This window comes from Chelonia mydas, chromosome 20, assembly GCF_015237465.2.
Source record: "Chelonia mydas isolate rCheMyd1 chromosome 20, rCheMyd1.pri.v2, whole genome shotgun sequence".
NCBI lineage: Eukaryota > Metazoa > Chordata > Testudines > Cheloniidae > Chelonia > Chelonia mydas.
Genome location: NC_051260.2, coordinates 511,626 through 532,150, shown reverse-complemented (window position 1 = coordinate 532,150; position 20,525 = coordinate 511,626). Strand labels below are relative to the sequence as shown.

General features: G+C 42.7%; 1 protein-coding gene across 9 annotated transcripts in view; it reads right to left on the bottom strand.

The window, feature by feature from the left end:
- Positions 1-20,525, bottom strand: part of DIP2B (disco interacting protein 2 homolog B) — a 127,901-nt gene that overhangs the window by 85,404 nt on the left and 21,972 nt on the right. Inside the window, exon 1 of one of the 9 annotated variants that reach the window (XM_037883751.2) lies at positions 16,774-17,450. The exons of the other annotated variants lie outside the window; for them this stretch is intronic. Within the exon in view, the coding sequence (XP_037739679.1) occupies positions 16,774-16,873 (100 nt within the window). The 5' untranslated portion in view covers positions 16,874-17,450. Of the gene's footprint in view, positions 1-16,773; positions 17,451-20,525 lie in introns of those variants that run through there. 9 annotated transcript variants of the gene reach the window in all.

Sequence of the window (20,525 nt, the reverse complement as noted above, 5' to 3'; positions counted from 1 at the left end):
GCACCAAAAAGCCAAGGTAATCAAAGACAAAACAAGCCCTAAGAATACATTTGGCAAGCTACAAAGGTGCGACATCTGCTCCCTTCCACAATACCCCCTTGCCTCCCAATTAACAGAAGGAACAAAGTGGTTGTCACAGACTTCCATCCAGATTGTTCAGCCAAGGACATCACTCCAGAGTCACAGACAGGGGCATGAGAAGAAACTGGCGGCCTGAGACAGCACAAACACAGCATTTAACCTCTCCGCATTCACAGATATTAAAAGCAAACTATCAAAATCAGACTAGTCATTCTACAGCACAAGCAAATGCTTATTTTAGGGCACTTTAATATTCATAGCATGATTATCCTGAAAATTGTAGCAAACCAAGTCCCATATGAAATCCGCAGCACTGAATCAACTCTCAGAAATTCCTACCAAATTCCACCAGTAACTTGGCAAGAAGAGAGGAAGAAGGATCAGTGACCAACTCCTGGAAACCCCCATTGAATTTAGGTTTTTTTGTTTTTTTAAAGGAATGCTCGTATGTAGTCCAAACAAACCTCTACCTTCCCTGATCTTGCCACTTATTCAGAGCCTGGTGGCCAAAAAAATACCTTCACAAATGTCCAGAATTGTTCTTTACTCTAGGGGAAGTTGGGGATTTCCTCAGCAGCAGTCTCCTGGCAGCTAAACAAAACAAACTAAGAGGACTTAGGAATATCATCACTTGCTGCTCATTCTAGGAGAGACACAATCTTCCAGATCTCCATTTTACCCCTCCCATGGGCTCTGCAGCAGCCTCACTCTGTTTTCAAGTGAATAAACAAATCTTGTTTACCAGAGGCTTGTTTCCTTTAGTCAAATATATAAAGAGCAAGGCATTGTTTTATAATGCCAGTTACATTAAGTTCACCTCTCAGCAACACTCGCAGAATTTCTATTCTTCCGGTTTGAGATTTAAGACAGATATTGATCAGTTGGCTCTTGTCAAAATTTACTTACTAGCAACTCTCTTCAGCTCCTATGAAAATCCTACCTACTCAATTACATCAGAACTCACACACTCTCTGAAAATCCTTCCCCTTCCCCCCACCCCCAATCACCACCTAGGTTGCTGTGCCTTTAGGCATAAGTTTAATCTTTCCTAGTCCATTTGATACTTGAAAGGTGCATAGGGTTGATATTTAGAGTCTCACAAACCAGGACCTAAGTAAATAAATGGCCCCCAAAAAACGTGCCGAAAGTTTGCCTTTTCACAGCTTTACATTCCCCAGTCTCTCAGCTTAATTTGTTTGGAAGCCAAGTGCAAACAAGAGAAGCTCTGTTTCACGTCAGGAATTCTTGTCAAATCCTGGACAACATGAAGTCACTTGGGTGTCAGATTCAACCTTCTGAAAACTGTTTTTAAAAAAAATTCTGAAGCCACAGCTCCACCTAGCACAACACCTGGTAAAAGGCTGCCAATATGGGGTCTTATCTACTTGTGATGTGCAAACTGCTTTCGTTGCAATTCAAGTCTTTGCCAGGCCAGTGAATTAAAATTCAAGAGCGCTAGTGCACAAAGGCTAAGAACTGCAGAATTAGGGGAAGCCGAAGTGCCTACCACCTTCAAGTAGGATCTGCCCCCTAATTTTGTATCCCCTTAAACTGTGAAACTCATTGAACAATTATGCTATTCTTATAAAAGTTGTGCTCCTCGTGGCACAGAAAGAAAACAGGAGTAGCTGAAGGAACAAACAAACTACAGGCTAGCTATTAGAAAAGGAAAGGAGACACTCACCTTATTCTTAGAATATTTATTGAAAATGCAAAAGAACAAACAAATGCACTTTAGTGCCAATATTAAAAGACGGGGTGTGGAACTAGATTCTGGACCACTCTAAGAAATTAGTTTCCCCACACGTGTTCAATCTTCCTGATCTCTCTACCATGCTCAGAAAGGAGCAGTCCGACCTAGCAACATAACAGAATGGGTTTTAAACTATCAGGAAGAGCTTGACAATGCTACATTATGTCATCATATCTGCTGTATCTTTATAGTGAAAAAGTACTGCTTTTCATAAGATGATGATGGAATTCCAATTGGAGGAAGCAGATGCTGGTAACCTTAGGGGATGCCCTTATTGCAGTTAGATTGTATCATAATGAGGACAAGCAGTGAAAGCCACAAAAATTCCACAGGGGTTCTAACTATACAGTGAGGGAGGGACCACAATAATGGTGACTTGTAGGTATGGATGAAGTTGGTAAGTTTCACTGGTTGGCCCAGAGTGAAAACAGATTTATCAGCAATGATAAATTACAAAATCAATACAGCGGTAACAAAAAGACGATATTGGTGAAAAACAAAAGTGAATACATTTAGGGAATACTGTACCTTTATATGGTGCTTTTCAGTCACCAAGCATGGTTTCTGCCCTGCAGAGCACCCAGTCTCATGCAGGCGAACAGTACAAGACATGGGAAACTACAGGGAGAAGATAGCCAGGGAGATCTTTATAGGAGGATTTCAAGCAAGAAGTTCATTTAATGAACTATTTGAAGAAGCATGCTTGGTGGACAGAAAATTGAGACTATTTCAAAGCATAAGAGAACACATTAAATGTGCAATTATTTTTGTTAGTTTAAGTGTCAGAGAAATTAAAAATGTTATCCACCAATCAATAGAGAAGGAAGTATTCAATCCAATACTACTATTGAAACAAGCTATACATTAAAAATGCTCTCCAAGTCGTTTAAAGTAGCATACTTTGAAGTGTATTAAGCTAAAGCACACAAAGGCACTTTCATCATGCAGTAAGTGTGTCCACTGAGGGAGTTAGTGCAGAATAGCTAGTGCACTTTAAATCACACCCTAGTTTACTCCACATTAACTCCTGTGTAGATAGCCCCTAGGCCTCTGTTGTCCCATTGTTGCTTCTGCTGGTTCAGCTCCACTGATGGGAGCTCTTGCGTCAACAGGCACCAACAGCTACTGCGTATTTTAAGCCCAGTGTCTTTTAAATCTGCTCTGAACAGAGTTAGACAACAGGGGATTTAAAATACTGGCAATCACCTGAGCCATGGTCTACACGAGTTTCCCCACTGTAGCTACCAATGGTGGAGCTGAACTGGTAGAAACAACAGTGGAAAATTTGGGGCAAAAAAGCCTTGTTTGCACATCCTGCATTCAGCTGGCAGTGCACTCCTCATTAGACATGTTACTAGCATCCAGAATGTGCCTTGGGTGTCTTGGGAAAAGTGCCAGGAGTGCAGGGTGAGGCAGAGCAGCTCAGAATGAACCCATCTACCCCTGGGGACTCACCTCCCTCCTGCTTTTTCTGACTGGGAGATGGCTAATAAGGCAGAATAACTAACTAAGAACCAATGCTTCAGTGTCTGAGGCCACCAGTCCTTGCTAGCTAATAAAAAGGGAATGGCAACTGATGTTCATTCCATAAAATAATTAAGGAATTATAATTACAGATAACTGCTGGAGATTTTAAAATAATAACTCTTCCAAAGCGGAGAGGCAAGTGCAACAAGTATGATCACATTATGCAATATCCAGATTGTGAAATTAAGGCATCGTGGCAGAAGAGATTAAGTTACTGCGAGAAAAGGGAAAGCAGACTTTGGCACCATACCCCAGGGGTTCAGGGGTATGGTGGTGGGGTGAGACTGTGTGAGGGGATGGGCGACAAAGTGCACTTTACATTCACCACTGCCCGAGGTGGTCCTGCCAGTTCTAACTGTCAGAAGACCGATATTCAGTATTCTTCAGTATATTGTATCCAGGAGGGGTTTAAGTTCTCCCCCTGTCAAAAGAGGAATTCAATTGATATTTGTACTAAGCTCAGTCCAGGGAGCCGCAGTCATGGGCCAGGACCACATTGCACCAGGCACTGTACAAACGCATCCATCATGTCAGTCCACAAAGCCGATCGCCATCCCCAGAGGGACCTGGGTTTCAGGCACAGCTAACACTGAGGAGAAAACACCAAACTGTGACGATCTTACTGTTTAAAATATGATGGGGGCGGGAGGAGATTCTTTGTATTACGTATCCTGAACACAAGTCTGATGGAGAATCCATGGTTTAGCAGACTAAACATGGAATTGCGAGACAGAAGTCCTGGGTTTTATTCCTGATTCAGCTGCTGACTCATGGGCTACGTCTATACTCTGATAAAACACCCGCGGCACTGAGTCTCAGAGCCCAGGTCAACTGACTCAGGCTTGCAGGACTCATGCAGAGGGCTATAAAATTGAAGTGTAGATGTTCAGGCTCAGGCTGGAGCCTGCGCTCTGAGACCCTACCCCTCACAAGGTCTCAGAGCCTGGACTCCAGCCCGTGCCCGAACATCTACACTTCAATTTTACAGCCCCGCAGACAGAGTCAGCTGTCCCAGGCAAACCGTGGCCATGCCGCAGGTCTTTTATCCGAGTGTAGACATAGTCAAGGTGTTCTTTGACAAGTCCCTCTGGAGTTGGGAATACTATCGAGGAGTCTTGACTCCCAGTCCCCTGTTTTAAGCACTGGGATAATGATGCCTTGCAATCTCAGTAACTATATAGTATTCAAAGCATCCCACTCCTATTTGCTACAGCCTTCGGATCAGCCTGCTGTTAAGAACACAACTAACAGACACCTCATCATCTCATCCACCTTCACCTCATGGAGTGAAACACTGTGGATCCCTACCCTCTCACTGCTCAGGAAGGACTAGCAAATTACATTATTTGAAAAGCACACATCTCCCCTATCACTTCTGTCTCAGAGCTTGTTTAGACACAGTTACTACCTCAAAAACAGGAATCATTAAATGTGACCCTGTTACCCTCAGTACGTTGCCAGTGTATGTCTACACGACAATTGGAGGTGTGACTGCAGTTCACAGACATACCTAATTAGCCAGCGTGGCTAAAAACAGCAATGCACCCATGGCAACACAGGCTTCAGCATGAGCTGGGAACACAAGTTCATACCAGGGTACCTTGGTACAGCCCAAACTGCCACGACTTGGTACCCAAGCTAGCTAGATTACAACTAGCACAGGTATTCTACCCAAGCTGCAGTAACACCTTCAACTGCAATGTAGACATACCCTAAGTGACAAGTACACGTTACCTGACAGACATCTTGTCACTGGCCTGGGCAGCTCACTGTCTGATCTGGACAAATATAAGACACCAGACAATGGCAAACAGGCATTGTGCAAAGAGGAGGTTTTGCAAATAGTTTGAGTTTCTAGGAAATTTGAAGGCAAATATACTTGATGTACTTGAAGCCAGATGTACTTGATCTCACTCTTTCAGCCAACAATGCCAGTTTTAGGGCATTGTGTGTTTACTGCTCCCGAAACCAGCACCATGGTCTCTCTCTCTCACTCACACACAATGGAATATTGTCCCAATTCTGATCCCATAAGCCACTACTCTCCCTCATTCAAATGCCTCCTTAAACCTCGCCCCCACTTTCACAGTATCCATAAGACGTGAATAATTGTTTTTGAAACTTAACCACCAAGATGAGTGCAGGCCTAATGGATAACTACGTTACCACACCAACCTCTCACCTCTCTGCCATCAAGTCAGTCCACAATTAGCCCCCAGTCCTGCAGGCAGACCTGCTAATGCAGTTCCCTGCATCGACACAGAACCCCACTGAAGTCAATGGGATGCTTGGTAGTAGCTGCATAGGACGCTATAGGACTGGTCCCTTATTTCTGCAATCGCTTCCGGGCATGGATCATGTATTTCTATTTAGCGTACAAAGTACTGATCATACTTTTAGTCACTAAAAAGTGTAAGTTTGGTTTAAATCAAACAAGCAGGAGAAAAAATAATCCAATATGCCCCAATGCATCACATAACGCAGCGTGAGCATACAGTATTCACAAGAAGCAGATTTCAGGCTCAGTGCTCAGGGCAGCCAGTATTAAGCTTTCAGTGATGTTTACATCAGCAACCACTGCTTCTTGAGGAATTTCACTGCTAAGGAAACCATACTGGCACGTAACCAACAAAGCTAAAAAAACCCTATTATTCTGTCAGCTACCCTGTTCTTTACAAGAAGATCACGAGAGGAAGGACTTTTGTTCTGGGCCTTTTTTGGAACACTGGAGAAGAGTCAAAGTCTCAAAGTTTCAGGAGCACTTTGTTTAAATGCTGTATGTCAGGATGCGGCAGGAGCCTTGTTTTGTGAAGGCCTTTAAGCTGCAAGATAAATGATATCAGTAAACATTAAAAGAACTACACATTGCTCAGTAATTTAGCTGTGGGTTGTAGACCTAGCACACAGACACTGAACTGCAGGCCGGGCTGTCCCTAGGGTACAGCAAATGGGGCCTTGCGCTCTGGGGAGCCCCGTGCTCCATGAGGAGGCAGGTGGAGAGGTGAGCCGGCACATGGGGGGGGGGAGGAGGAGGAACCCCCCTACCAACCTCCCCCACGTCCCAGCACCTCCGGCTCACCAGGAGGCTCCACTGATCAGCACCTCCCCCTGCCTCCCAGCACCGATCAGCTGTTTCCCAGCATCTGGAGGCGCTGGGGGGGAGAGGGAGGAGCGAGGGCACAGCATGCTCGGGGGATGGGGCGGAACTGGGCGGGGAGGGGGCGGGAGTGGGGCCTTGGGTGAAAGGGTGGAGTGGGAGCAGGGCCTGGGCGGAGCCCCTCCCCCCAGCGGATCAAAATTCTGCACTTATGTCCCAGGCCCCACATAGGGCCTGCAGGATACATTTTCTAAGAAAAAAGCTGTTTGAAACAGAAATCATGAGAAATGCATAGAAACGCAATTTTAAAAGTGCATTACTCTCATTACTACATTTACTTAATACAAGACTGAATGTACCTTTGTCCCTTTTGCAAATCACTGGAAGCTGGGCACAATTTGGGAAAAAACCACCGCAGTTTACTTTATGGATTTGCCTCCCTCCCCTTGTTTTTATCCTTACTGTTTCTCTACTTTATTTAGACCCATTGTAAACAAGAGTCTTCATTGCTCAAGGGGCAGATACAATTAATTTTGATAACAAAAAAGCATATTAAAACCCTGTCCCGTTCACCCTGTGCCCACTGACACAACCCCCACAAAGGGAAAGTGCCTGGGAAATGACATCTGAGAGATGATGTAGCAAGCCCTGAAACTGGATACACTGGAGCTTAGTCACACTCAGTCATGCTGAGTGAGGGCTGGTGAAACTGACATGTTGATGGTTCTTCTATGTTAAGACTGGGGAGGAGAGTTTCTAATTTATGCGGTTTTGAGTCAAGCACTGAAATTTTTTCCAAGGGGTGGGGTCTATTTACGGTATCTGCTAACCTTCCATTGTGGCTTTATGGAATCATATGTATGCTGGCTTGTTTCTTTTAAAAAATCTGAGTTTTCAGCACAATTAAAGCATGTAAGATTGACCACAACTGTTAAATCCAATCAACAGACAATACCAAGACTTTACTCAAAAGCCAAAAGATATCTTGGAAGCAGGCAACTGTATCTACCCTTGTCCACCCTGATATTTTGCAATAGCTAATCCAAGATCAATATTTTAAAAAAGCCAACAAAACAAATCCCCAAACTTCTCTAGGTCAGGATCAATGCACAGCCTTACAATATGTACACTTACCATATGTACACCAGTTCCCAGTGCCTTAAACCCTACAAACTAATAGACACATCTTGGATGCAAAAGTGAAAGCACATGCTAGTCAACGCATTTCCTGCATGACACGCCATCCAACTGAAAGAGAGTCTGAAACACACCTTACTAATAACCTAATAATGACAATGCCCACAACAGGAAGTAGGAGAGGCAGAAATAAGCGAGTTAATTTCGTTATACAGTTTAGTAGCGATGACCTAGGCATGTAAAGTACGCATTGGTTCTTCATTAGACGAGGAACATTACTGTTACAGGAAACTACTCAGCCTTCCTTAAGCGACAAAACAAGTTAAAATGTAACAAGGTCATAGTGTGGATCTGCCCACTGACATGTGTTCCTGGGTTCACATTCCAGATCTTCACACGGGGCTATGCTACCTACAGAAGAAATGCCATATGGTTACTTCACAGGAAGATTCTGCATCTGATGCAAAAGCAGTAAGTCTCCACTAATTTTTAAATACTTTAATAAAATAGCCTAAATAAAGCTGTTGCTACAATTAGTTCTTATTTTGCCTGCCCTGGAATAGAAGTAACCTACCCTTTTAATACACAGAATAAATGCTTGTCTGGTTTAGATATCCCTGTGCCTCCCACACTTAACAGGACACCGGGGGAATCAATTTCTCCTCTGTTGCCATCAGTAGGTCACCACTGACACACAACTGTGATGAATGGGACCAATTACCCTTTCTCCACCAACACCAATGGTCCCTGAACCTAAACATATAGACCTAAACAAGTGTGTTTTATTTCCTGGTTAACAAATTCTACAAGGAACACGACTATTACTTTGGGCATATTGGCTTTTCCTGCTGTAGTCTGCAATACTAAGAAGCAACATTGCCTCTTTGGGTGATTTAAAGACACTGACTTCTCAGGAGAAGTGTCCACTTACTGGTAGAGGGGAAGCAGTTTGGGGAAGTTACAGTTAAAATTATTTGAGAATACAGTGTCAGCAATTTGCCAATAGAAGAAACAAATATACAGAAGGGTACAAAAAAGTTGCACCCATTTAAAGACAGGGATTAGTTTGATTGTTAAATTTTTGACAGCAGATTAATTAGCAGAAAGAACACCTGCAATGGAACAGTGTTCTGAATGCACTTTAAAATATGACACTACAAGCTTTTAAAAAGTCAACCTAATGATTTTTGAAAGCAAGCTTCTCAACCTAAAAAAATTCACATGGACAAAACCTGCAAAATATAACTTACATCCTGTTTATTTTTCACCAGCCAAAAATCAAACAGAATACATACCCTTTGTCATGCAGGGCACAAGAGTGAACAACAGATCAAATTATTCCAACATACCTTTCTTCCTGCAATATTAATAGGAAGTTGGGGACAGAGAGATTCAATAAGAATCTCTTATTGCTGCTCTTAAATACAAAAAAGAAGCTTACAAGAAGTGGAAGATTGGACAAATGACCAGGGAGGAGTATGAAAATATTGCTCGGGCTTGCAGGAGTGAAATCAGGAAGGCCAAATCACACCTGGAGTTGCAGCTAGCAAGAGATGTTAAGAGTAACAAGAAGGGTTTCTTCAGGTATGTTAGCAACAAGAAGAAAGTGAAGGAAACTGTGGGCCCCTTACTGAATGAGGGAGGCCACCTAGTGACAGAGGATGTGGAAAAAGCTAATGTACTCAATGTTTTGCGTCTGTCTTCACGAACAAGGTCAGCTCCCAGACTACTGCACTGGGCAGCACAGCATGGGGAGGTGGTGACCAGCCCTCTGTGGAGAAAGAAGTGGTTCGGGACTATTTAGAAAAGCTGGATGAGCACAAGTCCATGGGGCCGGAGGCGCTGCATCCGAGAGCACTAAAGGAGTTGGCGGATGTGATTGCAGAGCCATTGGCCATTATCTCTGAAAACTCGTGGCGATCGGGGGAAGTCCCGGACGACTGGAAAAAGGCTAATGTAGCGCCCATCTTTAAAAAAGGGAAGGAGGAGGATCCTGGGAACTACAGGCCAGTCAGCCTCACCTCAGTCCCTGGAAAAATCATGGAGCAGGTCCTCAAGGAATCAATTCTGAAGCACTTAGAGGAGAGGAAACAGTCAGCATGGATTCACCAAGGGCAAGTCAGGCCTGACTAATCTAATTGCCTTCTATGACGAGATAACTGGCTCTGTGGATGAAGGGAAAGCAGTGGACGTGTTGTTCCTTGACTTTAGCAAAGCTTTTGACACGGTCTCCCACAGTATTCTTGCCAGCAAGTTAAAGAAGTATGGGCTGGATGAATGGACTATAAGGTGGATAGAAAGCTGGCTAGATTGTCGGGCTCAACAGGTAGTGATCAATGGCTCCATGTTTAGTTGGCAGCCAGTATCAAGTGGAGTGCCCCACGGGTCAGTCCTGGGGCCGGTTTTGTTCAATATCTTCATAAATGATCTGGAGGATGGTGTGGATTGCACCCTCAGCAAGTTTGCAGATGCTGAGGAGTGGTAGATACGCTGGAGGGTAGGGATAGGATACAGAGGGATCTAGACAAATTAGAGGATTGGGCCAAAAGAAATCTGATGAGGTTCAACAAGGACAAGTGCAGAGTCCTGCACTTAGGACAAAAGAATCCAATGCCCTGCTACAGACTAGGGACCGAGTGGCTAGGCAGAGGTTCTGCAAAAAAGGACCTAGGGGTTACAATGGACGAGAAGTTGGATATGAGTCAACAGTGTGCCCTTGTTCCCAAAAAGGCCAATGGCATTTTGGGGTGTATAAGTAGGGGCAAAGCCAGCAGATCAAGGGACGTGATCGTTCCCCTCTATTCGACACTGGTGAGGCCTCATCTGGAGTACTGTGTCCAGTTTTGGGCTCCAAACTTCAAGAAGGATGTGGAAAAATTGGAGAGAGTCCAGCGGAGGGCAACAAAAATGATTAGGGGACTGGAACACATGACTTATGAGGAGAGGCTGAGGGAACTGGGATTGTTTAGTCTGCGGAAGAGAAGAGTGAGGGGGGATTTGATAGCTGCTTTCAACTACCTGAAAGAGGGTTCCAAAGAGGATGGCTCTAGACTGTTCTCAGTGGTAGCAGATGACAGAACAAGGAGTAATGGTCTCAAGTTGCAGTGGGGGAGATTTAGGTTGGATATTAGGAAAAACTTTTTCACTAGGAGGGTGGTGAAACACTGGAATGTGTTACCTAGGGAGGTGGTGGAATCTCCTTCCCTAGAAGTTTTTAAGGTCAGGCTTGACAAAGCCCTGGCTGGGATGATTTAGTCAGGGATCGGTCCTGCTTTGATCAGGGGGTTGGACTAGATGACCTCCTGAGGTCCCTTCCAACCCTGATATTCTATGATTCTAAGACAACAGGACAATTCAGCCAAAACTTTAATGGGGACAGTCTCTGCTTTGTTTAAAAAAGTAATGACTAAAAGCTTTGAAGCAGTTTACATAGCAGAACAGCTGCAGAAACATCCTCATTTGAATTCCTCATACTCCTCCCTCCAGGATCTGGTCTACACGGACCAGTATTTCTATAATAAAGTTCTTCAATTTTCAGAACTGCACAGCTGAGAAGCACGTGGTAGGTTACTTTTCTTTGTTGCATCAGATGTTGCCCGGGACAGGATACTATCTTGATGGACCAGTGATGTCCAAAGAAAGGACCACATCTGGAAAAGCCAAGCAACTGGCATGATAAAGATCAAGGCCTAACCAACAGCCCCATTGGCAGAGACCTCATGAAGCTTCAATTCGGGAAGGTTCCAACTAAACTGTCTCCTTCTCAGGAGAGGGTGAAAAAGAGATTTACACAAAAGCAATACATATGACAGTGTTAAGCAACCTTCTAACTACATAGAACAACCGCACATCAATGGACCAGGAAGCAGATTTTACATTTGGACTTGGTCACTATAAGGACAGCAAGTAAATATTGCTTTATTGGATTATCAGATTCTTAAATATAGTTGTGCTTCAAATATGCTCTATTTGATCTTGGTGTTTTTGCTGAGTTTCTTTGACACTGAGTCCCACAGGTCCTTAATACAGCAGAAAAAAACTCCTTTCAGTTTAAGTTACACAGTCTTTTTACTTATCATAAAAATAAAGCATAAGTTATGCTTTTTTATTTCACCAGGTAAGTGAAACTCCTGTTACTAAATCCATTGTTAAAGGACCACAAGATATAATTAACAACAAATGCTTTAAAAAAGTGTATCAACTGCTCCAGCATAGATGCTCTTCATTTAAAAACTAACATCAGTTGGAAAACAAACATGGCTTCTGTCAGAAACAAAACATTGAGTGCACTTTCCCTTTGTTGCCGTCTTGATTCATGCAAGCCACCGTGGTAGCCTGGTTTTACAAAACACCTGGTGATGCATATTTGAGTGTCTTAGAACAAGACAGGCTGTTAAAGTCAAACTGAATGAAAGGTATAAACTTCTCAAATTCAGGGTCTGATCCTGAACTTACTACCTGGGTGTAACACTTACTACTGCAAGCTGTCCAATAGAAGGCAATGGGCCTACTCACGACAGTAAGTATTTGCTCGATCAGTCCTCAAGAATTTTCCCTAATTACTCCCTGTATTTAAATCTATTTTAAAGACAACTAATTGAAATGGCTCTGTCCCATTGTTGTTCTGTGTTTTCCATCTGAGCTAAGACATGCACCTTTATTGTGGAAGAATGGGAACTCTTTCTTTCCTTCCACAGCTAGTAAATATTTATGGCATTTTGGTGCAAACAGCTGTAATCTTCAGGAAGACAATTTTATGAAAAACTTAAGGATCAGAATACACTTTATTACTTATAACACTGCTAAAAAATAGCAATATAAATAAACCAGCATAGTTTAGTCCCAGACATACGAAAGCTAATTGCATCATGTATACTGAAAGATCTGCAGCAGCAATCGTTCTCATACGCATGCTTACAGAGCTTCTGAGATCCACGTGGTCCTTACTGGAGATTTAAATCAAGTGTGAATTGATTTGATCAAAGGCAAAGCTTTCCCAGACTTAGGGTGTCTGCCTCTGCTGCTGCACTGCAAGCACGGGACAGAGAAGTGGCTGGCAATACAGCTTCTTTGAAAACTGCTTCCTCTCCCTCTTCCCTCCCTCCCCCCCAAAACAGACACAAATCTGTTGACCTCCAGGGCCCAATGCCTTCTATTTACCAAGGCTTTTGGTGAGGGAAGGGCATGATATGAACTGTTATTTGTGGACAAAAAGGGGTCTTGTTTGGGTCTGAATTGATCTCTACTTGGTTAGTCTCTGGAGCACAAAGCTGCTGGTTTTATTTTATGATTAACTCATGGCAAAGGCACGTAGAGCCCAAGATAGACTTCTTAAAAGTTACATCCATTGTAAATCAAAATAAAATAAATAAAATCCCATGCCAGAGACTAAGTTAAGCTGTGTTCACTCCAAGCTGTCCTCACATACACCACCACAACGGAGGAAGGAACAGCCTGCCAAACATGTTAAAAGCTTTAAAAAGCCTAAATTAAAAATTCATATTTTCTCAGAAATGATTAGGCTCGCAGAAACGCACAGGAAACTCAAGGTCCGTGTAGTGCCCAAAGCAAGAGATGAAAGGTTTTTCACACACATGCATGCATTTTTACCTACAAACATTCTAGATACTATTGGGAATAAATAGGAAAAAAAAATATGGCAGTATAGGTTGCTGGAAAACTGTTGCAAAATCCATTCTCCAATGGCTAATTGTTGTAACACCAGCTAATGAAAACTGGAGCAGCCAGAAAGGCAAACACCACAGAACAGGCTTAGCACCAATATTTAGTATTACAAGCTGAAAAACCTGGGCGCGTATGCGGTATGGATCCATGTTTTCAAAGTCCCATTTTCCATCAAGGGCATTTCCATCATTCTGGTTACAAGTGTACTGGGCTTTTTTGCAGACACAGAAGTAGGATGCATTTTCTTCTTTTCCTTAAAATATCCAAGTGAATACTTTTCTTCAGCTCATCAAGACAGACGGATGTATTTGTGCCTTGACTGAGCTGAACTTTATGCTTCCATCACGGAAATTTTGTTTTTGAAATTGCATTACTAACACTACTGCTACATTTTATTTTTAACTGTCCTCCCATTTGCTTCCAGGAGAATCCCGAAGTTATAACTACGAAGCTTGGCTGGTACAAGGCTAAACCAACACCTGAAATGACTTATCAATTTACGACAACTGAAAACTCCAAAGGAAACCTTTTAATTAGTCAACGGCAGTGACTAGACACCGTATTGGCCACAAAAATCACACTTGCACTTCCTTATATAAAGGAATTAATGCAGGGGTGGTTTGAGTTACTGTTACTGCGCAATTTCTTCTTACAATATCTTACCTCACAACGGTCTAATCTTCATACCCACATTTCCTGTTGGTATTTAATTGTAACAACATTAATCATGATGAACTCCAGTTTTTATTACTTGGATTAGCAGGAATTCTTTTAAGTTATCCATATAAAATTGGGAGTGTGTAAGGGAGAACTGTGCATTTGTCATAGCAAATCTGTTATGATTTTTAACTGTTAATTAAGCCCTATTTATGCAGAATGAATTAAAACGTAGGAGCATAAAAGATGTAAATTGATGGAGGAGCCAAGGGCCTCACTGTCATTCTTGGGGTCTGCCATAAACTGGATTCCAACCTGCATCAAAACTGCCCAGAAACAGAGTGACAGAATCTGACACTCCAGCACTAGCTGTGACTAACAAAGCCTTAGTCACAGGTACTCTGATAAGATTACCGCAGTAATTTTGCACTGATTAATTAAACCATTATCTTATCATGCAACTGAGAGCATAGCAATAAGAAGGATGGCACACCGAAGGTACTTACTGAACCAAAAGCCTTCTGGGAAAATATTTACACCCCCAATCAGAAAACACAATAGACAAGTGAAGAGAAACAAGCTATGTTTAAGGTTATTTACACTCAAGATAAAACATTACTGACATGAGCCTACTCAGTCATTAAGTCACTCAGCCAGAGCTTGATGAACAAGGTATCAACTCTCCTTGTTTGTATACGAGAGGCATATCTGTTGCCTTTGCTGAAGGCAGAGTATCTGGCAACCATCAAGTAAAAATAACCGGGCACAAAGTTCTGGAAAAATGCTTCCAGGAGAAACAGGTGGTACAGGGAATATCCTTCCTACAGCAGCAACTGGATTGATGATCTTGTCCAACAATGACTCATTTCAATGTCTACTGAAACTCTCTTCCAGGCCTTCATCTCCTTTTATCTGACTACTGCAAGTCTGCGGTCTCCTCTGGAGCCCTGATCTACAGAATATAGAGGAATATAGTGGGGGGAGAGAAAACCTGGATTTGTGCTGGAAATGGCCCAACTTGATTATCATACACATTGTAAAGAGAAAAAAGAAAAGGAGTACTTGTGGCACCTTAGAGACTAACCAGTTTATTTGAGCATGAGCTTTCGTGAGCTACAGCTCACTTCATCGGATGCATCCGATGAAGTGAGCAGTTTATTTGAGCATGAGCTTTCGTGAGCTACAGCTCACTTCATCGGATGCATCCGATGAAGTGAGCTGTAGCTCACGAAAGCTCATGCTCAAATAAACTGGTTAGTCTCTAAGGTGCCACAAGTACTCCTTTTCTTTTTACGAATACAGACTAACACGGCTGTTACTCTGAAACCTGTCATTGTAAGGAGAGTGATCACTTTAGATAAGCTATTACCAGCAGGAGAGTGGGGTGGGGGGAGGTATTTTTTCATGCTTTGTGTGTATAAAAAGATCTTCTACACTTTCCACAGTATGCATCCGATGAAGTGAGCTGTAGCTCACGAAAGCTTATGCTCAAATAAACTGGTTAGTCTCTAAGGTGCCACAAGTACTCCTTTTCTTTTTGCGAATACAGACTAACACGGCTGTTACTCTGAAACCTGTTACTATGTTTATAAAACTAGTGTTATCAGTGTAATAGATACTGACAGGGAGATGCTTCGATCGTCTTCATACATTACTATATAAACTACAGGGCTTGCTTTCAACTACAGATGTTTTTAAATGGTCTTTTTACAGTAATCTGAAATACTAGAGACCGCTCTAGACAATTTTTAGGGGGATTTAAGGAAGTTTTGACAGCATTAATTAAAGATGAGACACTCTGCCAAGAGAGATAAATTAGAGAAGTAAAATCCATATTGGAAGCCTGCAATTTAACTAAAGTTCTGGAAGAGGCAGAATGAGGAGGATGGTCATGGGTTTATGCTGCCTTCAGATTGAACAAGCCACTTAAGAGGCTCCTAATTATTACAGGAATCCCTCTTTATACAGCCCTGTGCTACATCTTACACAACAGGGCCCTGATCCAGAACTACGTACTACCATAGCACAAATAATAAACTGTATTCCATTTAGAATTATGTTCAGACGCTCTTAGCCAATACGGTGCAGCACATTCGCAGTGCGGCTTTTCTCAACGACAAAACCACCTCGGCCTGCCCACAACTACAACCTTGCACAATGTTTTGTATCAGTGCCTTCTGGGAAAACCTCAGCAGATGTTCTATCCCACCTCAGCTGCCTCTCCAAGGGCAAAGAAGAGAGCAATTTTCACATGGAAGCTGGAGTTAGGATGTTTGGTGGTTACATCTTCATGGCAGAACCAATGTGGAACCTGGTTCCAACCTAATAATTGTAGTACCATGCCCAGAGAGCTGGAATTCATGTTAACAGCATTGTGCATGGACATAGACCATGTGTGCATCTGTCCATATTACAAATACAGTAAGAAACCAGCACAGATGGGCCCTAAAGTGGAAATGTAATCTACAAGTTATAGTTTCTCACTACAGGAGCCATAGTGCAAGGTCCCACCAGTTTACATTAATTTTTGCCCAGTGATTGCATGGTAATCCTATACAATGGTTAATGCAAGATTCAATCTTGCAGAGTATACAGGATTTAAACATGTTTTAAGCATGTTCCCAAATATTGCAGAAGTCAACAGCTCTAGTACAATTCATACTGTCTGGTCATTTCTCCACCCCAAAAAGGAACAACTCTAACCATACCCGAGGACAACCAGGCTGCAACTGAGTCCTCCACAACAATGCATCATTTGTTGTATGAACTGGGATTACTTTATGCTAACAAAGGTTTCCCCTAATACAGTACTACAAGAGCCAAGTTACACACTTACCTAAAAAGGGCTTCTGCAACAAGACACTATACACACAAAGTTGCAGTAGTCTCCGATGCTCCACACACTCTTGTCCAAGCCAAGTGACACTGCACTCCATTTCAAAGGTCAAACTGCTAGCAGCTTCCCACAGAACTCTCACTTCAGCTCAACGCGGAGAGCAAGCAATGACATGCATTTAATAACCAGGCAAACGTCGTTCTGTAGGGTTAGAGAAATCCTTGGAAGTTTCATGCGCATCGCTCGCAGCATTCTGCATAAATGGCCGTGCTTTTTTTCTTTTTTTTTTTTAAACAAACTAGAGGACACCTGAGAATTCCCTCTGCGTAACAGAGACACTGGTGCTTTATTTTACCTGCTTCCTCATTTTTCTTTTCTCTTGGTGCCCCTGTTAGTAATCAGCAGCAGAGAATTACTACCTATATCTCCTCTCCTTCCCCAAATCACTCCACCAGGGCTTGAGGAGCAGCCCTCCTTAGCAATGGACAAATCATTCACTACCCAATCTACTTCAGGCCCCAGCACGTGCCAGACAGAGATCACTACTGCACTTTGTAGTTTGTATCTCTTTGCTTTACTTAATATAGTGTTGGCAGAGCACTTTTGTTCACTTTGTATAAAATAGTTTCTTCTGTTAAACTTTGGTTCACAAAATACCACCTGCCTTATCTGTCATTAAGCAGTTTGCTTACTTACATAACGCTCAGTAGTTTAACCTATTTATTAAGATAGTCCTATAACTCTCCCCCCAATAGGAGATACACATACACAAAGGAAACAAAACAATGCACCCCACCCCATTTATCCCATACAAGAAAAAGAAGGTGTCACCTTGCTTTAACAGCAATAATCTGGCACTTTCATCCACAGATCTTAGAGCACTTTAGAAAGCTGGGCAACATTATCCACCTTTTTAATAATTTATGCCTTATGTAAAGGGAAATCATGCCTCACCAATCTACTAGAATTCTTTGAGGGGGGTCAACAAGCACGTGGACAAGGGGGATTCAGTGGATGTAGTGTACTTAAATTTTCAGAAAGCCTTTGACAAGGTCCCGTACCAAAGGCTCTTAAGCAAAGTAAACTGTCATGAGATAAGACGGATGGTGCTCTCATGGATTGGTAACTGGTTAAAAGGAAACAAAGGGTAGGAATAAATGGTCAATTTTCAGAATGGAGAGAGTTAAATAGTGGTGTCCCCCAGGGGTCTGTACTGGGCCCAGCCCTATTCAACATATTCATAAATGATCTGGAAAAAGGGATAAACAGTGAGGTGGCAGAATTTGCAGATGATACAAAACTACTCAAGACAGTTAAGTCCAAAGCAGACTGCAAAGAGCTACAAAGGGATCTCACAAAACTGGGTGACGGGACAACAAAATGGCAGATGAAATTCAATGTGGATAAATGCAAGGTAATACACATTGGAAAACATAATCCCAACTATAAATACAAAATGATGGGGTCTAAAGTAGTAGTTCCCAGTCAAGAAAGAGAGCCTGGAGTCATTATGAATAGTTCTCTGAAAACATCCACTCAATGTACAGCAGCAGTCAAAAAAACGCAAACAATGTTGGGAATCATTATGAAAGGGATAGATAAGACAAAAAATATCATATTGCCCCTATATAAATCCATAGTATGTCCACATTTTGACTAGGAGTGCAGATGTGGTCGCCCCATCTCAAAAAAGATATATTGGAATTGGAAAAGGTTCAGGAAAGGGCAACAAAAATTATTAAGGGGTATCCAACAGCTTCCATATAGGAGAGATTAATAAGACTGGGGCTTTTCAGCTTGGAAAAGAGACGATTAAGGGGGGGGATGAGATGCAGGTCTATAAAATCAAGACTGATGTGGAGAAAGTAAATAAGGAAGGGTTATTTACCCCTTCTCATAATACAAGAACTAAGCATCACCAAATGAAATTAATAGGCAGCGGGTTTAAAACAAACAAAAGGAAGTACTTCTTCACACAACACACAATCAACCTGTGGAACTCTTTGCCAGAGGATGTTGTGAAGACCAAGACTATAACAAGGTTTAAAAAAGAACTAGATAAATTCATACAGGATAGATCCATTAATGGCTATTAGCCAGGATGGGCAGGGATGGTGACTCTAGCCTCTGTTTGCCAAAGCTTAGAATGGGCGAAAGGGGATGGATCACTTGATGATTACCTGTTCTGTTCATTCCCGCTGAGGCGCCCGGCACTGGCCACTGTCGGAAGACAGGATACTGGGCTAAATGGACCTTTGGTCTGACCCTGTATGGCAGTTCTTATCCTATACACCACTGAACTTGAACAATGGAAGTCAGTGAAGCCAACGCCACTTCTCTATTTTTAATCTCATTTTCAGATTCTTAGTGTTGCAATGGTGCGTTAGACACTGTAGAGAATTATTTCTTTTAAAACCATTTTCCATTGGAATTAAGTCATTAAACATTTTCGTTAGTCTTTGATTTTGTAAAAGTTTGTACAGTATCTTAATTTGGGGCCCAGTTTCAGTTAATGATTTCTGTGTATATAAACATAATAGATGTATTTAACCACAGTAAGGAAGCAGGGGACAGAGACAGTACTCCAGAGATCAGTGAAGACAGAGTGGTTTTGTGCACCTTCCCACAGACTTAATAAACAACTTTCCTGGTGCTTTATTTTTGACTTAGAGTTTAGTACTGGAGGAAGTGCCCAACTAAGAGCCCTGGAAGATGAAGATACTGAAAACTGAGCCCAAGATCTGACCACTCAAACACAGCAGCAGCAACCAAGGCCTGTAGATTTAATCTAGACTGACACAAAAGTGTGCAATAATTTCCATATGACTGCCTTCATCTTCTTTTTTACAGGGCCAAGAAAGCACCTGGGGCTGTGCTAGTACCTACAATGGGCACAGGTTTCATAGACTATCAGGGTTGAAAGGAACCTCAGGAGCTCATCTAGTCCAACCCCCTGCTCAAAGCAGGACCAATCCCCAACTAAATCATCCCAGCCAAGGCTTTGTCAAGCCTGACCTTAAAAACCTCAAAGGAAGGAGATTCCAACACCTCCCTAGTTAACCCATTCCAGTGCTTCACCACTCTCCTAGTGAAAAAGTTTTTCCTAATATCCAACCTAAACCTCCCCCACTGCAACTTGAGACCATTACTCCTTGTTCTGTCATCTGCTACCACAGAGAATAGTCTAGATCCATCCTCTTTCGAACCCCTTTCAGGTAGTCGAAAGCAGCTATCAAATCCCCCCTCATTCTTCTCTTCCGCAGACTAAACATCCCCAGTTCCCTCAGCCTCTCCTCATAAATCATGTGCTCCGGCCCCCTAATCATTTTTGTTGCCCTTCGCTGGACTCTTCCCAATTTTTCCACATCCTTCTTGTAGTGTGGAGCCCAAAACTGGACACAGTACTCCAGATGAGGCCTCACCAATGCCGAATACAGGGGAATAATCACGTCCCTCAATCTGCTGGCAATGCTCTTACTTATACAGACCAAAATGCAGTTAGCCTTCTTGGCAACAATGGCACACTGTTGACTCATATCCAGCTTCTCATCCACTGTAACCCCTTGGTCCTTTTCTGCAGAACTGCTGCCGAGCCATTCGGTCCCTAGTCTGTAGCGGTGCATGGGATTCTTCCGTCCTAAGTGCAGGACTCTGCACTTGTCCTTGTTGAACCTCAGATTTCTTTTGGTCCAATCCTCTACTTTGTCTAGGTCCCTCTGTATCCTATCCCTATCCTCGAGCGTATCTACCTC